Source organism: Polypterus senegalus, chromosome 11 (genome assembly GCF_016835505.1).
Source record: "Polypterus senegalus isolate Bchr_013 chromosome 11, ASM1683550v1, whole genome shotgun sequence".
NCBI lineage: Eukaryota > Metazoa > Chordata > Cladistia > Polypteriformes > Polypteridae > Polypterus > Polypterus senegalus.
The window spans coordinates 42190316-42208541 of NC_053164.1; the positions used below are offsets into that span (position 1 = coordinate 42190316).

The 18226-nt window shown below is 40.4% G+C and overlaps 1 protein-coding gene across 1 annotated transcript in view; it reads right to left on the bottom strand.

Annotated features, from left to right (window-relative positions):
* arhgap25 (Rho GTPase activating protein 25) overlaps positions 1-18226 on the bottom strand; it is a 76859-nt gene that overhangs the window by 4369 nt on the left and 54264 nt on the right. Inside the window, exons 8-9 of the mRNA XM_039768465.1 lie at positions 3657-3778; positions 1704-1891 (exon numbers count right to left, since the gene is read on the bottom strand). Of these exons, the coding sequence (XP_039624399.1) occupies positions 1704-1891; positions 3657-3778 (310 nt within the window). The remainder of the gene's footprint in view (positions 1-1703; positions 1892-3656; positions 3779-18226) is intronic.

Sequence of the window (18226 nt, forward strand, 5' to 3'; positions counted from 1 at the left end):
CCTACTTCATCATTGTCAGGTCCAAAGGCAAGAAACAACCCTGGACAAGGACTTACTCAAGGCCAACTTACTGATAATTATGAACTCTAAGAAAATAACAACAAAGAGTGTTCATTCATCAATAAATCTGTTTCTGGTTGAGGCCAGGGCGTTCACAGTTATCTTTTTACTTTGCCTACATTTAATATACTTTTATTTATTTAGTTTTTCAACAGGGTTATTGTTACTTAAAATGACAAATGAATTAATGAACAAACACACGAATGCACCAAAATTATATACTTCAGCCAGCTATAATAACACACAAACAATTTGCGATTTCCTACTGAACTCTTCAGTTACAGTCCTTTACTTCTGATTTCAGTCTGATATAAAATGACCCCCTAATTAAGGTTTAGGCAACCACTGCAAAAAGACAAACAAAATTTTGCCACCAAAATGAAAATAAACAAGTAGGTAGTTTGTGTAGAGGATAACTATGTGCACTTACTAAGGACAATTGGACATAATATTATTAACGACTGCTAAAAGAATTTAATGAAAGTGGAAAGTGCATTGGGGTGGCACGGTGGTGCAGTGGGTAGAGCTGCCGCCTCGCAGTTAGGAGACCCGGGTTCGCTTCCTGGCTCCTCCCTGCATTGAGTTTGCATGTTCCCCCCGTGTCTGTGTGGGTTTCCTCCCACAGTCCAAAGATATGCACTTTAGGTGCATTGGCAATTCTAAATTGTCCCTAGTATGTGCTTGGTGTGTGGGTGTGCCCTGCGATGGGCTGGCACCCTGCCTGGGGTTTGTTTCTTGCCTTGCGCACTGTGTTGGCTGAGATTGGCTCCAGCAGACCCCCGTGACCCTGTAGTTAGGATATAGGGGGTTGGATAATGGATGGATGGATGGATGGTGCCTCAATGCAATAGCAGTGTTTTCCAGATGTTGTGTTTGAAAAACATAGCTGAATAAATTAAAAGTTAAATGTAAAAATAAACTTCATTAGATAAATAATATTAGTTTTCATGCTTTTGGGATTTTTCTTATAGTTGAATTAAATGGTTCAATAAAATCTGTATCCCAACTTGGTGAGACAGTCCTAGAAGGACAGTTTTGTTTAAAAAGAATGTGATGTTGATAGCAAAATACTATAGTTAAAATAATTAGACCTGTGCTGTCGTAATTAATAGCTCCTCATATCATGTGATCTCATGTAAAACCAAAAACATACAAAATATGAATATTTTTCAATCTGTGCATGTGGTGTTTACGTTCATCCAGGCCACTCGGAGCTTTAGACTAATTTTGGACACCCTTCCCTTTACTGAATGGCTTGGTTCATCATTCTAAGAATGAAACTGTTAAACTCCAAAGGCCAATAATTGTCCCACTTGTCAATTGATATTAATATTCAAATTCAGTGGTATGATACGACAATGGATAATAAAATAGATACTGAGAATATAACATATGGTTTGCTTTAGAAACAATTCTAGTGCCTTACAATGAAATATCTTTAGGGTGTAACTCCGACCACTTCATACTTTTCAAAACCTGTGGTGAATTAACACTAAATGACACCCATGACTCCCATACCTCATTTTTGAAAAAAAATACTGTAACTCAACTAAAAATCTTTTAGTCTATACAGTAAAAACAACAGTAATAATATGTGACCTCTGGAGGATAGGCAGCAAAAGCAAGACTTGAGAGGAACTTACCACATTATTTGTCACACTCTGCGATGGGTCCTCTGCTACATCCCACCCCACTGAGCTGCGGGGAACATTAGATTTTTTGTTGTCATTTTTTACAACAGGAGAGAGAGCAGGGATGTCCTTTGATTTAGGGAAGAGTTCCTTGTGATGACTGATCATCACTGTCATTAGCTTCTGGATCTGGAGTGTCCCTGAATGTAACAAATAGAGAAAAATGGAGACTGAGAGATATGGGGCACTGAAGCAAAATTGAGAAAGAAATTTTTAATGGAGCAAAAACAGGGAGGGAGCAATATCTCCTTTCCATGCTAGGATGTGGAGGTGGAGGGATTTTACATTGGCTTCATTGGGAGTGGGGACCTTACAACCACTTAGCAGAATCCGGGATGAACTTGGGAACCTGGGAGGTTTGCATGATTACCTGCTATGGGCAGAGTGTTCAGCCCCGTACACTAGGTGCATGCATCCCATTTGATGAGCCCCAGTATGGACACCCGCAGGCAAGCATTGGAGGTGTGGTGTCATGTTCCTGCCTTGTTGGGTTCTGTTTGGCCTGCTGGGGGAAGTTCTTGGATGCTGATGTTACAAGGACCGTGGTCGGCCTGCCTCACCTGGAAGTGCTCCCTGAGGGCAATAGATTAAGGAAAAAGGAAGTACGCCTGGGTTCAGAGTTAAAAGAGAGCCCTACACTTGACTCAAGAGGAGTTGGAGTTAGGTGTAGAAATAGAAAAGGAAAGGAAGGAGTTGTGTTGTGCACAAAAGAAGCCTGCATGATGGTATTGCTTAAATTAAAAACACTTTTGTTGAACTGGGACAGTTATGGTGCAATTGTGTCTGGGGGTTTGGGGTTCAGTGGTTTGCCCTACAGTAGCGTTTCTCAACCTTTAAGTATTTGCGACCAAGTTTTCATAACAGTTTTATTCACACCCCCTAATGTTTTTTTGAAACCCTAATAAAATTTATTGCTATATTTTTTGCTGCCGATACACCAAGTTTTATTATACCTACTTAACTTTTATCGACATTTATCTAACTCTAAATTTATTTTTCTAGTATCAGAATGTAGTTTAAGTTAATTTGTTTTGGTTTCAACAGATTTATTTTTCATATTTTCGATTCTTGTTTTCTTTTTTTCACATTTTCATGCCCCCTTTTTTGTTACTATGGGGTGCGCCCCACAGGTTGAGAACCGCCGGCCTTCTGGCCACAAACATCAAATAGTGAATATTGTCATAGTAATAACAATATACAGTATGTGGCATACAAGGGGAGGAAGCTGTTAGTGTGTTATACACTTCATTCATTCAATCACTCTTTATTTTCCACTCCCACACATTACAATAGGTTATAAACAATCTACCTAGCAGCAGCATTGGACACTAAAACAGAAGCCAATAATAAACAAGGCCTCAGTTTATGACAAACCACAATTGCACTCAAATTGTGTGTAGGAAAATCTCAAAGATTTCTTGCTGAAGTAGATTGGTGAATTTAAATTTGCCTGGCATGAGTGTGCGTGTGTTAGTATGGGTTTTTGAACATACTGGTGCCTCATGCATTCAAAACAGCAGGGACATGCTCTGCCCCATCTCACTCCAACACAAAGTTGAATTAAATGGGTTCTGAAAATTCATCAATAAATAGTACAGATATTTTCTTACTGTTGGAGTTCCTGCATGATCCTTGACATGACTAGAAGAGCTTTATACAAAAATAAACTGAACTGAAAACTGAACTTGTAGGTTACAGTCCAGGACACCAGTCTGCTGAAATTCATGAGGCATGAATGAGGACTAAATATGAGTACAGCTAGAGAGAAAGACAAGGCTGAAATGTGAGAACAAGGTGTACGCAGGACCTCCTGTTAACTTTTTTGATCTCTCATTTTGCCCTAGAAGTGTGAAGCGTATGATAAGAGAAATGTTATTTTTTTACCTTTCTTTCTAAGCAACATACCTTTCATAATGCTAAAAGGATCTTCCACCCTCGGCCTTAGAATATTGACTCCAATCACTGTGGCCAGGTTCTCCACACTCATTTTATTGACACTTGAGTTCAACTGAACTTCATATAGAAACCTGGCAAGAGTTAAGCACAAAAATGTCTATGGTTAAAATTAGTTCAAAATTATCTAGAAGAATAGATTGAAAGTGTACTTTGGAAGGCTCTTCTTGGACATGGTGAGTTGTCACTATCCTTGATGCACTCATGCTATAATTCTTGTCTGTTTCCAAATATTCCTTTTTTGATTAACTGTACTTTACACTTTGGGGGAAAGGCTTGCATCAGTTTCCAAAATCCAAATGTTATGTTTTCAGTTGTGTGCATTAATGATAACTTCTGTCTAATGATTATTATTGTTTGCCTCCTGTGCTTGGAAAAGAAGCCATCTCCTTAATAAATTGACTCATCTCCACTAGGCAAATCTCTTCTAAGAACACTATTATTTGATATAATGGATACTGTACCTACCATGTCAGAAACTGTCCCAAATAATATTTTGAGCATGTCATATTGGTCAGCATTTTTTTTTATCCAAGATACTTAGACCCTAAAGAACCAATTGTTTTCAGAGTAACCTATCATGTTCAGTGACAGTGAGGGTAACATTAGAATAAATATCAAGAAAGCCCAAATATCTTTAGTAGGTACTTGATAGGAGGAACATAGGGTTACGTACAAGAGTGGAGGAAGATGCACACAGGTAGATTACATCCTATGCAGACGAGTCAATCTGAAGGAGATTGAAGACTGCAAAGTGGTGGCAGGGGAAAGTGTAATTAAGCAGCATAGGATGGTGGTCTGTAGGATGATGTTGGAGATCAAGAAGAGGAAGAGAGTGAGGGCAGACCCAAGGATCAAATGGTGGAAGTTGAAAAAGGAAAACTACAAGGTTGAGTTTAGGGAGAAGGTGAGACAGGAACTGGGTGGTAATGAAAATTTACCAGAAAGTTGGGCCACTACAGCAGATGTAGGAGGGTGATTGGGGTGACATCTGGACAGAGGAAGGAGGAAAAGGAAACCTGGTGGTGGAATGGGGAAGTACAGGAGAGTATACAGAAGAAGAGGATGGCAAAGAAGAAGTGGGATAGTTAGAGAGATGCAGAAAGTGGACAAGAGTACAAGGAGATAAGACACAAGGTGAAGAGAGAGGTGGTGAAGGCTAAAGAAAAGGTATATGATGAGTTGTATAAGAGTTTGGATACGAAGGACGGAGAAAAGGACCTGTACCGATTGGGTAGACAGAGGGACCGAGCTGGGAAAGATGTGCAGCAGGTTACGGTGATAATGGATAAAGATGGAAACATACAAGCGAGGAGGGCATGTTGAGCAGATAGAAAGAGTACTTTGAGACCCTGATGAATGAAGAGAATGAGAGAGAGAAGAGGTTGGATGATGTGGAGATAGAAAATCAGGAAGTGCAATGGATTAGCAAGAAGGAAGCAAGGACAGCTATGAAGAATGGAAAAGCCATTTGTCCAGATGGCAGACCTGTGGAAGCATGGAGGTGCTTAGGAGAGATGGCAGTGGAGTTTTTAACAAGATTGTTTAATGGAATCTTGGAAAGTGAGAGGATGCCTGAAGAGTGGAGAAGAAGTGTACTGGTGCCAATATTTAAGAATAAGGGGGATGTTCAGAACTCTAGTAACTACAGGGGGATAAAATTGATGAGCCACAGCATGAAGTTATGGGAAAGAGTAGTGGAAGCTTGGTTAAGAAGTGAGGTGATGATTAGTGAGCATCAATATGGTTTCATGCCAAGATAGAGCACCACAGATGCAATGTTTGCTCTGAGGGTGTTGATGGAGAAGTATAGAGAAGGCCAGAAGGAGTTGCATTGCATCTTTGTGGACCTGGAGAAAGCATATGACAGGGTGCCTCGATAGGAGTTGTGGTATTGTATGAGGAAGTCGGGAGTGGCAGAGAAGTATGTAAGAGTTGTACAGGATATGAGGGAAGTGTGACAGTGGTGAAGTCTGCTGTAGGAGTGATGGATGCATTCAAGGTGGAGGTGTGATTACATTAGGGATCGGCTCTGAACCCTTTCTTATTTGCAATGGTAATGGACAGGTTGACAGACAAGATTAGACAGGAGTCCCTGTGGACTATGATGTTTTCTGATGACATTGTGATCTGTAGTGATAATAGGGAGCAGGTTGAGGAGACCCTGGAGAGGTGGAGATATGCTCTAGAGAGGAGAGGAATTAAGGTCAGTACGAACAAGACAGAATACATGTGTGTAAATGAGAGGGAGGTCAGTGGAGTGGTGAGGATGTAAGGAGTAGAGTTGGCAAAGGTGGATGAGTTTAAGTACTTGGTATCAACGGTGCAGAGTAATGGGGATTGTGAAAGAGAGGTGTAAAGGAGAGTGCAGGCAGGGTGGAATGGGTGGAGAAGAGTGTCAGGAGTGATTTGTGACAGACGGATATCAGCAAGAGTGAAAGGGAAGGTCTACAGGATGGTAGTGAGACCAGCTATGTTATATGGGTTGGAGACGGTGGCACTGACCAGAAAGCAGGAGACAGAACTGGAGGTAGCAGAGTTAAAGATGCTAAGATTTGCACTGAGTGTGAAAAGGATGGATAGGATTAGAAAGTAGTACATTAGAGGGTCAGCTCAAAATGGACGGTGGGGAGACAAAGTCAGAGAGGCGAGATTGCGCTGGTTTGGTCATGTGCAGAGGAAAGATGTTGAGTATATTTTGAGAAGGATGCTAAGGATAGAGCTGCAAGGCAAGCGAAAAAGAGGAAGGCCTAAGAGAAGGTTTATGGATGTGGTGAGAGAGGACGTGCAGGTGATGGGTGTAACAGAACAAGATGCAGAGGACAGAAAGATATGGAAGAAGATGATCCACTGTGGAAACCCATAATGGCAGTAGCCGAAAGAAGAAGAAGAGGTACTTGATATCTTTCCAGTCAGCATCTGTGGGAAGATTAAGGAAATTTATGACCACTTTCAATATCTTGGCCACCAATTATCTCAAAAGAAAATCATTAAGATGGTTTAATACTGCACTGGATGTTCAGGCATTTCTTTCAGAAAACAATGCTGACACATCTTAGAAGGTAACCAAACTAATCTTTTCAGCTAAAACATTTGATGAAATCCTTCAGTGCTGCCTCTTGTATATTTTTTGTATCAAGTCGGAAGATCAATGACCAAATTCTATTGTCGTTACTAAGGAAAAGATGACCAGTACTGAGGAGATAATCCTGCAGAACCAAATAGCCTCTGCATCAAACCATTTCTTGACAAAAGTATTGTACTTTCAGCTGAACTGAGATTAAACTTCCAGAGCAGAGACATTCTAAGGTGGCCATCAACAGCTAGAGATCCTAGCTATGAAATATTCAATATGATGTCACATGTTTATAAAAAAGCAGCATGTAATTTTAAGACTGAGTATCTGTTAAAACAGGCAAAAGAAGACAACAGGGCGAAGAAGCTACATATGTAAAAGCAGCTCCCAATAGGAACCCCCTGTCCTGACTCTGTTGCTCAAGTATGGACATTTCAACTTTCTAAGAACACAGTAGATTATCTTGACAGCAAGTCATGTCCATAGTTTTCCAGGAGGGAGGGAGAGAGAGCAAATATGTTCAACACTTCCTGAAGATTTAATGTTTTCGCTGATACAACCTTCTTGAACAAAACAATCAAATGACATTGGATGGCGAACTTCTTGCCTGTTTCTGGCACTTAAATGTTCTGTTATGTGTTATTTTGTATATCATTGTACATCACATATTCATATCCACCTATTCAGTTGGTTCACTTGGCATCTTAAAAATGAGTCATTCTCACTAGTATCTAATTCTCCAAACAAGACATCTTAGATTTGTTTAAAATGTTTGTTTTAAGGCTGTTTGCTTGCTAGACATTGAGTAGAGGTCATTAATCCTTTTTTCAAACTGCACACCATCATAAGATCCTTCACAAAACAGACCCAAGTACAATAAACATAAATATAATGTTTAAAAAAATAGATGCAGAAAATACTTTCTGAAAAAGGTAATATGTTTGACAAATGAGTGGAAGCAATTCCATCAAACTTGTTTATCATTATTAAGGAGGATTCATTTTCTTAGCCCTGTTCAGTGTAAGATGTCCATTTGCCCAGGGATGTACTTTGGTGCTTAACTTTGCAGCAACTTTGTTGTTTGCAGGTTTTTGTTCCAACCAGCTTTTGTTTTTAATTGGGCCCTGGGCTAATTAAGTGAACTGCTATTTCCCAGATTCTGTGTTTTGGGAACAATATAGTGTGGTCTATGGCCAGCGTGTCATCCCAGCCAATACCCCCAGGCCACCAGATGGAGCCCTCCCTGCAGTATGGAGGTGCCCCGAAGACCAGCAGGGAATCATGGACAATGGAGTTTTTATCCACAGCCCTGCTGGATACCACAGCGGCCGCAAGAAGGAGCTGCAGGGAGGAGCCAAGAGTCATATGTGCCCTATAACCCGGAAGTGCGTCATAGGCAGAGCGACGGCAGAAGTGACGTACTTCCGGGGTGAAGAAAAGGACTTTTGATCTGACCCGGAAGTGATAGAAGATCATATGGACTCGGGATTGGAACACTTTTGGGTCAGGGACTATAAAAGGATTGTGGGAGCTCCCAGATGGCGAGCTGAGCTGGGTGGTAGGAGGGCAATGCATCTGGGAGTGGTGGAGAGTATTATTGTGATTATTATTGTGTTTATGAGTATTGTGGAGGAGAGGGTGCTTTCTGCACTGTGGCATAAAAATAAAGTCAACTATTGGACTTTTATCTGGTGTCTGGAGTCTTGGACAGGAGTTCCAGGGAGCGATAGCGCCCCCTATATGTCACAATAGAAATTATAAAACTAAGTTTGTCAAAATATATATATATATATATCCTTTCATAGTGTATATTTTTCATTGTTGTTTATCGTATTATTAATGTTTTTTTAACATTTCATAGGAAAATAAGTGCATGAAGGAGATGCATTTTGAATCTCATTGTGCCATACAATCACAATAAACCAATTTAATTCAATAGGAGTGTGTATTTACAGATGATTATTTCATCCATCCATCCATTTTCTAACCCACTGAATCTGAATATATTAAAATTTAAAAGAGCTATCCTCTTGGCACTGTGTACGGTTAGAATACTAAGATGCCAACTTCATATCATATGTATGCATCAAAGTATGCATAAAATGCATCAAAGTATGTATATTACATTTTATAGATAAATTGTTAACTTCACTTCAATAATGTATGCTGTTAATAATCAAACGTGGGGCACGGTGACGCAGTGGTAACGATGAGCTGATGCCTCATCCAGGGCTTGTTACTGCCTCACACTCTATGCTGGCTGAGACTGGTGCGACTTTGGATGGATGTAATAATTAAACATGTATAATGAAGATTTTTTAATGTTCCTCAAAAGTTGTGAAGAATCAGTGTTCTTACAGCTGGTTTTATATTTATTACTGACACTTATTGTGTGGCGACTAGTTACATTGAGAAGGAAAATGGAAGGACAGGAATTGGGGGTTGGTATATTTGACAGAAACAGTACTGCTGCAATAAATTATTCCATTAATCTTCTTTGCTACCACTGCGCCATGGTGCCCCCTCATGTTTAATACATGCTTTAATGCATTTCATCATGAAAATGATATCAAGTATATATCTTCTAAATATTCTAAAATGTTCAGAGAGCTGTAATATCATGAATATAATGTATTCTGTGTGGCAATCACTGCCTGCACACTCCTGTCAGCATAAGAGAAAGCCTGTTTAAGAAGCACATAGCGACTGGGTTAGGAAACACTTGAAATATGAAGCATTTAATGTGCTACTTCAGTTGCAATGGGGTTTGAGAAACTGTAGTAAATTAAACATAGATTTTATGATGTTTACGACATTCTACTTTAATGACAAAACTATGAGATTAAAGTGGAAATTATGAGATTAAAGTCATCATTTTAATTTTGACTTAGACCTTTTTTCCTTCTGTTTCCCCATTTTTTTTTTTTTGTTCTTCTCCGTGGCCCTAATACACTTCTGTATGATACTCAGACACTCATCTTTTCATCGACATTGACATCTGACCACTTCTTTTTTACATCAGGCACCGAGTGACTTTCTAAACTTGAAGATTTGAGTGTCATACCATCAATTTACTTTTGTTGCTCGTATCACTGCCTGAGCCACCAAATAGTATGTTTTTTCCTTGCCTCCACTTCACTGAGCAGGACCTCCATTTCACATTAGCTGAAATGCTTCTTTTATACACGTTCTTTTGCCATTGTCTTTTAACAAAACACTGATTGGGGGAGCTATTTATATTGATTTGCATATTCAAATATGCAAAATTATGGTAGGTGTAGGGCTGTAGGTACGTGCATTTGCGTTAAATTCACATTGTTTGGGATTTATAAAGGGGAAGTGCGTGGAACATTGCTTATACACAGTTTTATCCATCTGAATTTTTTTTTGTGCATACGCAAATTTATTTATTTTTTGTCCGTACACTATATTTTAGTGTAAATTCTATGCACATCATTATACACAGTCTGTACATCTGACTCATCTATTGGCCACACTTACAGCACTGATTTGGATTTCTCTGAAATCTTTTAATTTACTAGTTTCTCAAATCCCATCATAACTAAAGTAGCACATTAAATGCATTGTATTCTATGTGTTTTTCTATGTGCTATATGTGTGTTAATCACTACTTGCTTCTTAAACAGGCTTTCTCTTACACCAACAGGACACAGAATACATTACATTCATGATATTACAGCTCTCTGAACAATTTAAATACAAAGATGTATACTTGATATCATTTTCATGTTGAAATGAATTAAAGCATAGTATTAAACATGTGGCCACAGTGGTGCAATGGTAGCGACAAGCTTGTGCCCCATCCAGAGATTGTTCCTGCCTCCTGCAAGATTCTTTCTGCACTGGGCACGACCCTCGATGAAATAATTTATTGCAGCAGTACTATCTGTTTCAAATGTACTAACCCCCAATTGTTGTCCTTCCTTTTCTTTCTCCAAGTAACCAACTGCCATACAATCAGCTCTTTAATGTCAAGCCACTTGTAAGATTAGAACAGCAATTCTTCAGAACTTTTAAGGAACATTGAAATATCTTCGTAGTACATGTTTAATTGTTCTATCCATCCAGGGTTGTGCCTGTCCCAGCAAGCATACAGCGCGAGGCAGGAACAATCCCTGAATGCGGCGCCAGTTCATCGCTACTGCTGTCCACCATGTCCACTTGTTTAATAACAGTATACATTATTTAAATTAAGTTAAAAATGTATGTGTATAATGTAATATATATACTTTACTGCATTTCATCTGAAATATGATATCAAGAGCTCCAAGAAGATAGCGACTAGAAATCTAAATCGACTTATAAGCCAGTCATCATCATCTGTTAATACATGCTCTCTTCTATTCAATTGAATTACTTTATTGTTATTGTACTGTGCAATAATATTCAATATGCAAATCCTCCATAAATTTATTTTTCTATGAAATGGTAAAATAATAACATAATAATAATATGGTTAAAAAAAAACAATGAAAAATATACAATATGAAAGCATAAGTGGCTCAGGTTGTGCAATATTACAACTGTAATGCAAGTTTACAGTGAGGTAATTGTACTTATAAGTACAAACAGTTCTACTGGGAGCACTTGATGGACTGATTGAGTGCGTTTATATCTCTTCCTTTCTCAGGAAATTCCGCTTGGTTCCAGCGCCGACGATGATGTCACTTCCGGTCAGGAAGACATCACGTCTGGTCCTGGTGCCAACAATGATGTCACTTCCGGCCATGTAAATGTCACTTCCGGTTCCGGCCCCGGCCCCGATGACATCATTTCCCATTCTTTCTGTTAAAACCGCCACCTTGTCTCAATGCAAGTCAGTTCTGTTCTGGGTTCTGTTCTATGCCAAAATTTAATTAGAGCTTTTAGCTTAGCTATGTTTAGACCTCAGAACCACATATTTGTAACCAACACATACTGTATATTTGATTTTTTTTTTCCTTATTCAGATAACTAATACAGGCTTTCTGAAAAAGCAATAAACAGAAAAGTAACTGTATCAGGGTTTGTACAGAAGACTTCTCAAATCTATAAATTAATTTTGGATTTAATTTTCAGAGCACCCTAATGGCATGTGGGAATGTGCAGATAATTTTTAAAATATTTTATGTTTATTCTACATTGTCTCTTCTTTCTCTAAACACAAACCTCATTTTTCTTATGCAAATCTTTTGTGTTTATTTTCCATCCTAAACATAGGCTGAATACACCATGTGTCAGTAATGGCAATCATTGAGTTTTTGATCACTAAGTTATCAAAAATGTCAAACTTTTTTTCATATCAAATGACGCTGTCCAATCTCATGTTACTGAACAGAGATTGTAGTTCTCTATGGCCAAAGAATAGCTGGTAGTCGAGAATACCACTGTTACATCGTTACAGTAGATGGCAAACTCAAAGCTAGCCGGGTGCCTCGTGAAGACAATCAATTGACTGTCTGAATATTCACCACTGAAGCAGCAGCTGAGATCCTGCCCTCTAATAATCACACTCCTGATGGATTGGATGCATCCCTCACATTGGACTAATGTCCTTTTGGAGGCTATGTTGGGTGCATGTATGATGAAAAATGTTGGATTGGTGTGATTCATGACAAGAGTGAAGTGGAATCAGACATCCTGTGTGAAACCCAGGGCACATTCAGCCGCCCTAACTCCGACACCAAAAGGCAGGACACCAATTGCCAAACATCACACAATTTATTAACAGTTCAGCACACAATGCTCACAGTACAGAAGGCAGAGAGCACAACACAATCTCTTTGGCTGCCAGACCTTTGCCTTCACTCCTCCTCTGGCTTGTTCTTCATAAAGTCGGTCACGGGTGGAGACCCTGTCCCAATAAGGTCTCAAAAGATGCCTGGGAAAGGCGTCTCCACCCATGACAGACTTTACGACACTTGTAACAGTGCTGCTCCCCACCTTCCAAAGATGGAAACATTGTGGGAACGCCTGCTCTGCTTTACGCTCAGCTGGGGTTGGACCTCCGCCCCTGCAGAGAGTGACCCTCCATCACACACGAGCACAGGGGCTCACGTGATGCAGTGTTCGGACACCCAGTCTTTTCTTTCCCAGCAAGCTTTGTGGACCTTCTGGCTACTCAAATGGAGTGAGGCAGTCCATTTTATAGGGTACCCGGAAGTGCTCCAGGTGTTCCCAGATCTTCTTCTGGTAGCACTTCCGGGTGTGGTGGAAGAACTGCAACCCAGGGCTCAGCAATTGTCCACGGGCCCCAGCAGGGTTGAGCGTCTAAACTCCAAACTCATGGCCCCGCTGTTGGCCAGGGGGTTGGCCTCTAGTGTTCCAGGGGACGTATTGCCCTGATTATGCCCTCTCCCCTGGTCATTCCATTACAGGGGCATCCCAGCCGGGCAATGTCCCCAGCCGTCCACCACACCTGATATGTTTCATGCATCCAAACTACCCTGCATAGTATCTCCATTGGCCACATAGAAACAATATTTTTTGGGTGCCATTACAGTGTGTCACTGCACGGCTTAGCGCACCTACAACAGTCAGTGGGAGGCCACAGTACCATCTTGATCTTAAAGACAAAGATGCCATACACCCTGCACTTCAATTGAAACAGAAATGAAATGGGTCACATTCCTTCTGCTACAATATATATATATATATATATAATTCACTAAGGCAAGACACCCATGGAAAGGCAAAACAAATGGAAAGCACGCTGGAAGGGGCGTGGATTCACTAACCCACCGACAAGTAAGACGCCCATGGCGCACGCAGGAAGGAGCCATGCCCACCAACTCTAAGACCATTGGATACGACGACAACTCGCAGAACCACGCCCACCAACTCGGACGTGGATCCTTAAAACAATCCTTTAAAACTGAGGTTAAAACACAATGAAGGAAGCAGTCTTTAAAAACCAATAAGCCCTATGCCTCTGTTTCATTACCGTCTCACCTGCTTCACCAATGCAGGCCCTGCAACAGTCGAGAGAGACGCTCTCTCAGCAGCTGACCTTCTCTGTGCCTGACCGGTTCACACAGAGGCAGCACAAGAGAAAGCCGCGCCAGAGACAGACAGAGGCACACACACAGGCAGCTGGTGGGCGGCTCTCCGTGAGTTTCTCTTGCGAGCGGGCACATGACCAGGGTATGCGGCGCGTAGAACAGTTTGCGAGGGGTGTCCCATGGTCTTACAGTTGGTGGCAGGTCTCTGTTGGTTGCGGGCACATGAACAGGCAGTGTGTATGCTTCGAGACCGTGGGTGGATGCGACAGCACCATCTAAGAAGAATCATATTTGTCGCGGATGTGAATCGCTGTATGCGGCGTATAAAACGCTGTATTGTATGTTGCCCTCTCCAGAGTTAAATCTTTTCATTCACCCACAGTCGTATCCTCAAAACCAACCCCATTTGGACAACTGTCTTTCAGGAAGTGTTCACCCATCAATACCTAATTATGTGGCGTATGCCACACCGCAGGTTGGCTAGTACCAACATGTTAACATTTCATTCTAAACTAGCTTTGTATTTAATGATAAATCAAGCAGCTGTTGTTCATGTGTTGTGCTTAACGTCCCTTAGGTTATTTATCTTTTCCATTAGTTCTGTACCCAGGTTAGTGATGAAGAACATAATGCTTATGATTACTGACAAATGGTGAATTTAATCCATGTTTAAAATGGAAAATTAAAGTAAAAGATTCACATAAGAAAAGTAAGACTTGTTTTTTGAGAAAGAAGGGACCATATAGGGTACAGGAAAAATCATTTTAAAAGTTTCTGGACATTTCCACAGTGCATTAAGCTGGTCTGAAAATTAGACCCAAAATGATTTTTCATATTTGAGAAGTCTCCGGGTCAAACCCTGATGCAGTTTCTTGTTTGTTTATAACTTTTTGAAAACCCGGTGTATCTAAACATGGAAAACATTTCAGCAGGCTGTACCAGTTAGAAGTGTGCTTTCTGAAAGCATAAACATGGCAAAGCCAAAGACGCAAAACATATTTGAAGGTCTGCTTTTAGAGGTGCCATCTGAACCAAACATTTTGATTTTGTTATGTACTAAACTTATAAAGGTACCAGTACTCAAAATTTGAGCTTGCTAGGTAGTTTAGTTCTTGAAATATGGTCTTGTGAAACTGATGAAAAAAATTAAGCTGTGTCAAATTTGACACCCTTCTCCCCTGACGAAATTGGCTGTATCTTGGAAAGTATTGATTTTACATCAAAAGCCTTCAGCTCTGTAGTGGCCTGACTTTGGAACGACCTCCCTAAATTAATGAGATCAATTGACTCAATTCATTCTGTAGAAAAACTATTTAAAACTGATTTATTCAGGAAGACATTTAACCCTGACATTCTGACCCTTCTTTCAGTTTATCCTCTCTGTTCAAATGCTCAGGATGGTTTACATTTGTACTGCAGATTATTTGTTTTGGGTTTACTTATAGCATTCATATTTTGCATTTTATTTTGTTTTATTGTCTCTTATTCAATTTCAATGCTTTGTATAATCTGCATTTATTTTACTTAATGTTTTATAAGGATATTATTTGTATCCAGTTAGTATATGAGGCGTTGTTCTTTCTGAGTTTCCATGAAGCACTTTGACATACAAAAAGGTTACATGAGTGTGAAGTCATGTTTATCCATCCATTATCCAACCCGCTATATTTCAACCACAGGGCCACAGGGGTCCGCTGGAGCCAATCCCAGCCGGCACAGGGCGCAAAGCAGGGCGCCAGCCCACCGCAGAAGTCATGTTTACTTTACCGTCATTTTAGTAAACTGTTTTTAAAAATCTCAGCTTTGTGATTGTTACTGTTGCAGAACACAAGTGCATCTAGAATATCAAAAACCTGTCACTTTCATGATGAATGGGAATATGATTTCTTTTTTATGTTGTTTAGATATCAAGCGACCTCGAGGGGATCCTGTGAACTCTCAGGATGTCCCACAGGGCAGCTCAATCAACTGAGATATCATGCCCAGCCTGCACACTGGTACTGTGAGTGCTGCACAGAGTGGAGGCAGGACCACTGCGTTTTTCCCAGTTGATTCTGGGGTTCGTCAGGGGTGTGTTCTGTCCCTACTCTGTTCAATGTTTGTATGAACTGGGTCTTGGGCAGGGTCGTGGGGTCTGACGGCTGTGGGGCATCTGTTGGAGAAGAAAGATTCACGGATCTGGAGGCTCTGATCAGGGCTCTCGAGAGACTGAGTGAGGAGTCTGAGTGTCTGGGCTTGCGAGTGTCCTGGATAAAAACCTAGATCCAGGCCTTTAATGACCTCTGAGGCACAGCCATTACCAGTGTGTCTGTTTGCGGAGAGAGTGTCGACCTCATTGAGAGGTTTACTTACCTTGGTAGTGACATTCATGTCTCTGGTGACTCTTCCTATGAAGTCAGTAGACGGATTGGGAGAGCATGGGGGGTCATGTGGTCGCTGGAAAGGGGTGTGTGGTGCTCCCCATATCTATTCAAAAGTATGAAGGTCCAAGTCTTTAGAGTCCTGGTGCTTCCTGTCTTGCTATATAGTTGTGAGACATGAATGGTATCCAGTGACCAGAGACAAAGACTGGACACCTTTAGTATTGTGTCTCTCTTGAAAATCCTTGGGTACTGTTGGTTTGACTTTGTGTCGAATGAGCGGTTGCTCATGGAGTCCCGAATGTGGCACATTACCTGTATTGTGAGGGAGCGTCAGTTATGGCACTACGGACATGTGATCCAGCTCGTAAGATCCTCATTGTTGGGGACCTGACTAGCTGGACCAGACCAAGGGGTCCCCCACGTAAAACCTGGCTGCGGCAGATAGAGGGTCAATTCTGGAGGGTGGAACTGGACCACGCGTCTGCCTGGGGGGTTGCAAACCGGGATCCCGAGTTGTTTCGTCGTGTAGTGGGTGTGACAACGTACTGTACCAGTGCATGCTCCCAACTTGACTTGACTTGACTTGTTGTTTAGAGATAAATGTGCATGTTTCATAGGCAATGCTAATGTTGCTCTAGTGAAGAAAGGGAGTTAAGAAGACATTTTTCAAACCTACATAATAAATACGATTTTGACCTTTCCATCCAAAAGTAAAATAAGCAAGATTGAATGAAAATCCTGAAAGCTTGTAGTTAATAAACCTATTTTGCAGTTCAAAGTAGCAACTGAGAAAGATAATTGAATCAAGATAGCAAAGTCATCTTACCAATGGACATATAAAGTATGGCCTTCACTTGTGACTAAGAAATTATGAACAACTCACACGATATGCAGTGTCATGTGTCCACTTTGCAATAGGAAGGTAAAAGAAAAATAACTTTTAATGATGGCAAATTGTTTTAGATTGAATAGAACAATTTTTTATAACTAAAACAACCATACTTTTATACAGCATAACTGATGTTATTATGCTATTTTACATTTCTTTGCTTTGTTGTTCTAATGTGAACACTTTAACAACCCAATTTTTGTAACATGATGGATCACAAGAGATTTTCTGTCTTTAAAGTACATTACTGATTCCAGAAGTCTGGCCATCGTGATTTATTCCAAATAGAGCACTGATGCCTCTAATTAAAAAAAGACTCACTGTGTCACCAATCGGTTCCTGCTTATGTGCACCGTGTGGTATATTGGGTCCATGGCTAAATAAATAGTTGAATGGCTGGCTTAATCTCCGCAGTAAAGCTGTGCGAGGCTGGATTGTGTTTAACCTCCACCAGCATCTTGATTTTATGATTTTGTTTTTTATATGTTGAACTTTTGGAGCACTGCACTGTTTTGGGACACTTTGTTTAGATTCTTTAAATAAACGCACTGTCACTTATGCAACTACCCCTTGCTATGTGTGTTTGTCTACATTTGCTAGGCCATCCCTTGGGTACACTACTGGTGGTAGCAGGTTCAAAGAACCCCCCAGAGACCTGATAGCATGGAGCCGACCTGCACCATCACACTCCCAACAACACTGTTAGGGCTCAGTTGGTACCCAAAGTGAATGTGCTATGGAGTTCACCAGTTATTTTTTGTGACAGAAAGACAAGCAGAATGAAACTGCTATCCGAACCACCTTAACACAAACTTACAAGAAGCGGGCTAAAACAGTTTCTTTAGAAGACCTTGAAAGTACTTGCTTTGCCAATTTGTAGCCAGAACTAAAACGCTACTATATTTTGTGAATTTGAACTGTTGGGGAAGTCTGTGTTTAGACTGAATTTTTATTGGATCACAGCAGAAATAAGGTAACATCTTTCTTTGAGGAAACAGCAAAAGGATATTCGAATATGAGGACAGGCACCATCATTTGTCCAAACCAAGCCATTAGCTTGAATTCAAACTCAAAATAATACAAGATTCTTAAAACCAGAAGTTTTCCCTAGAAATATTTTTCAAATTTATGTTTTAAGAAGCAGTTCAATTACAAATACTTTATTGTGTGCGCCTCCTTCTTTTAAAATGCAA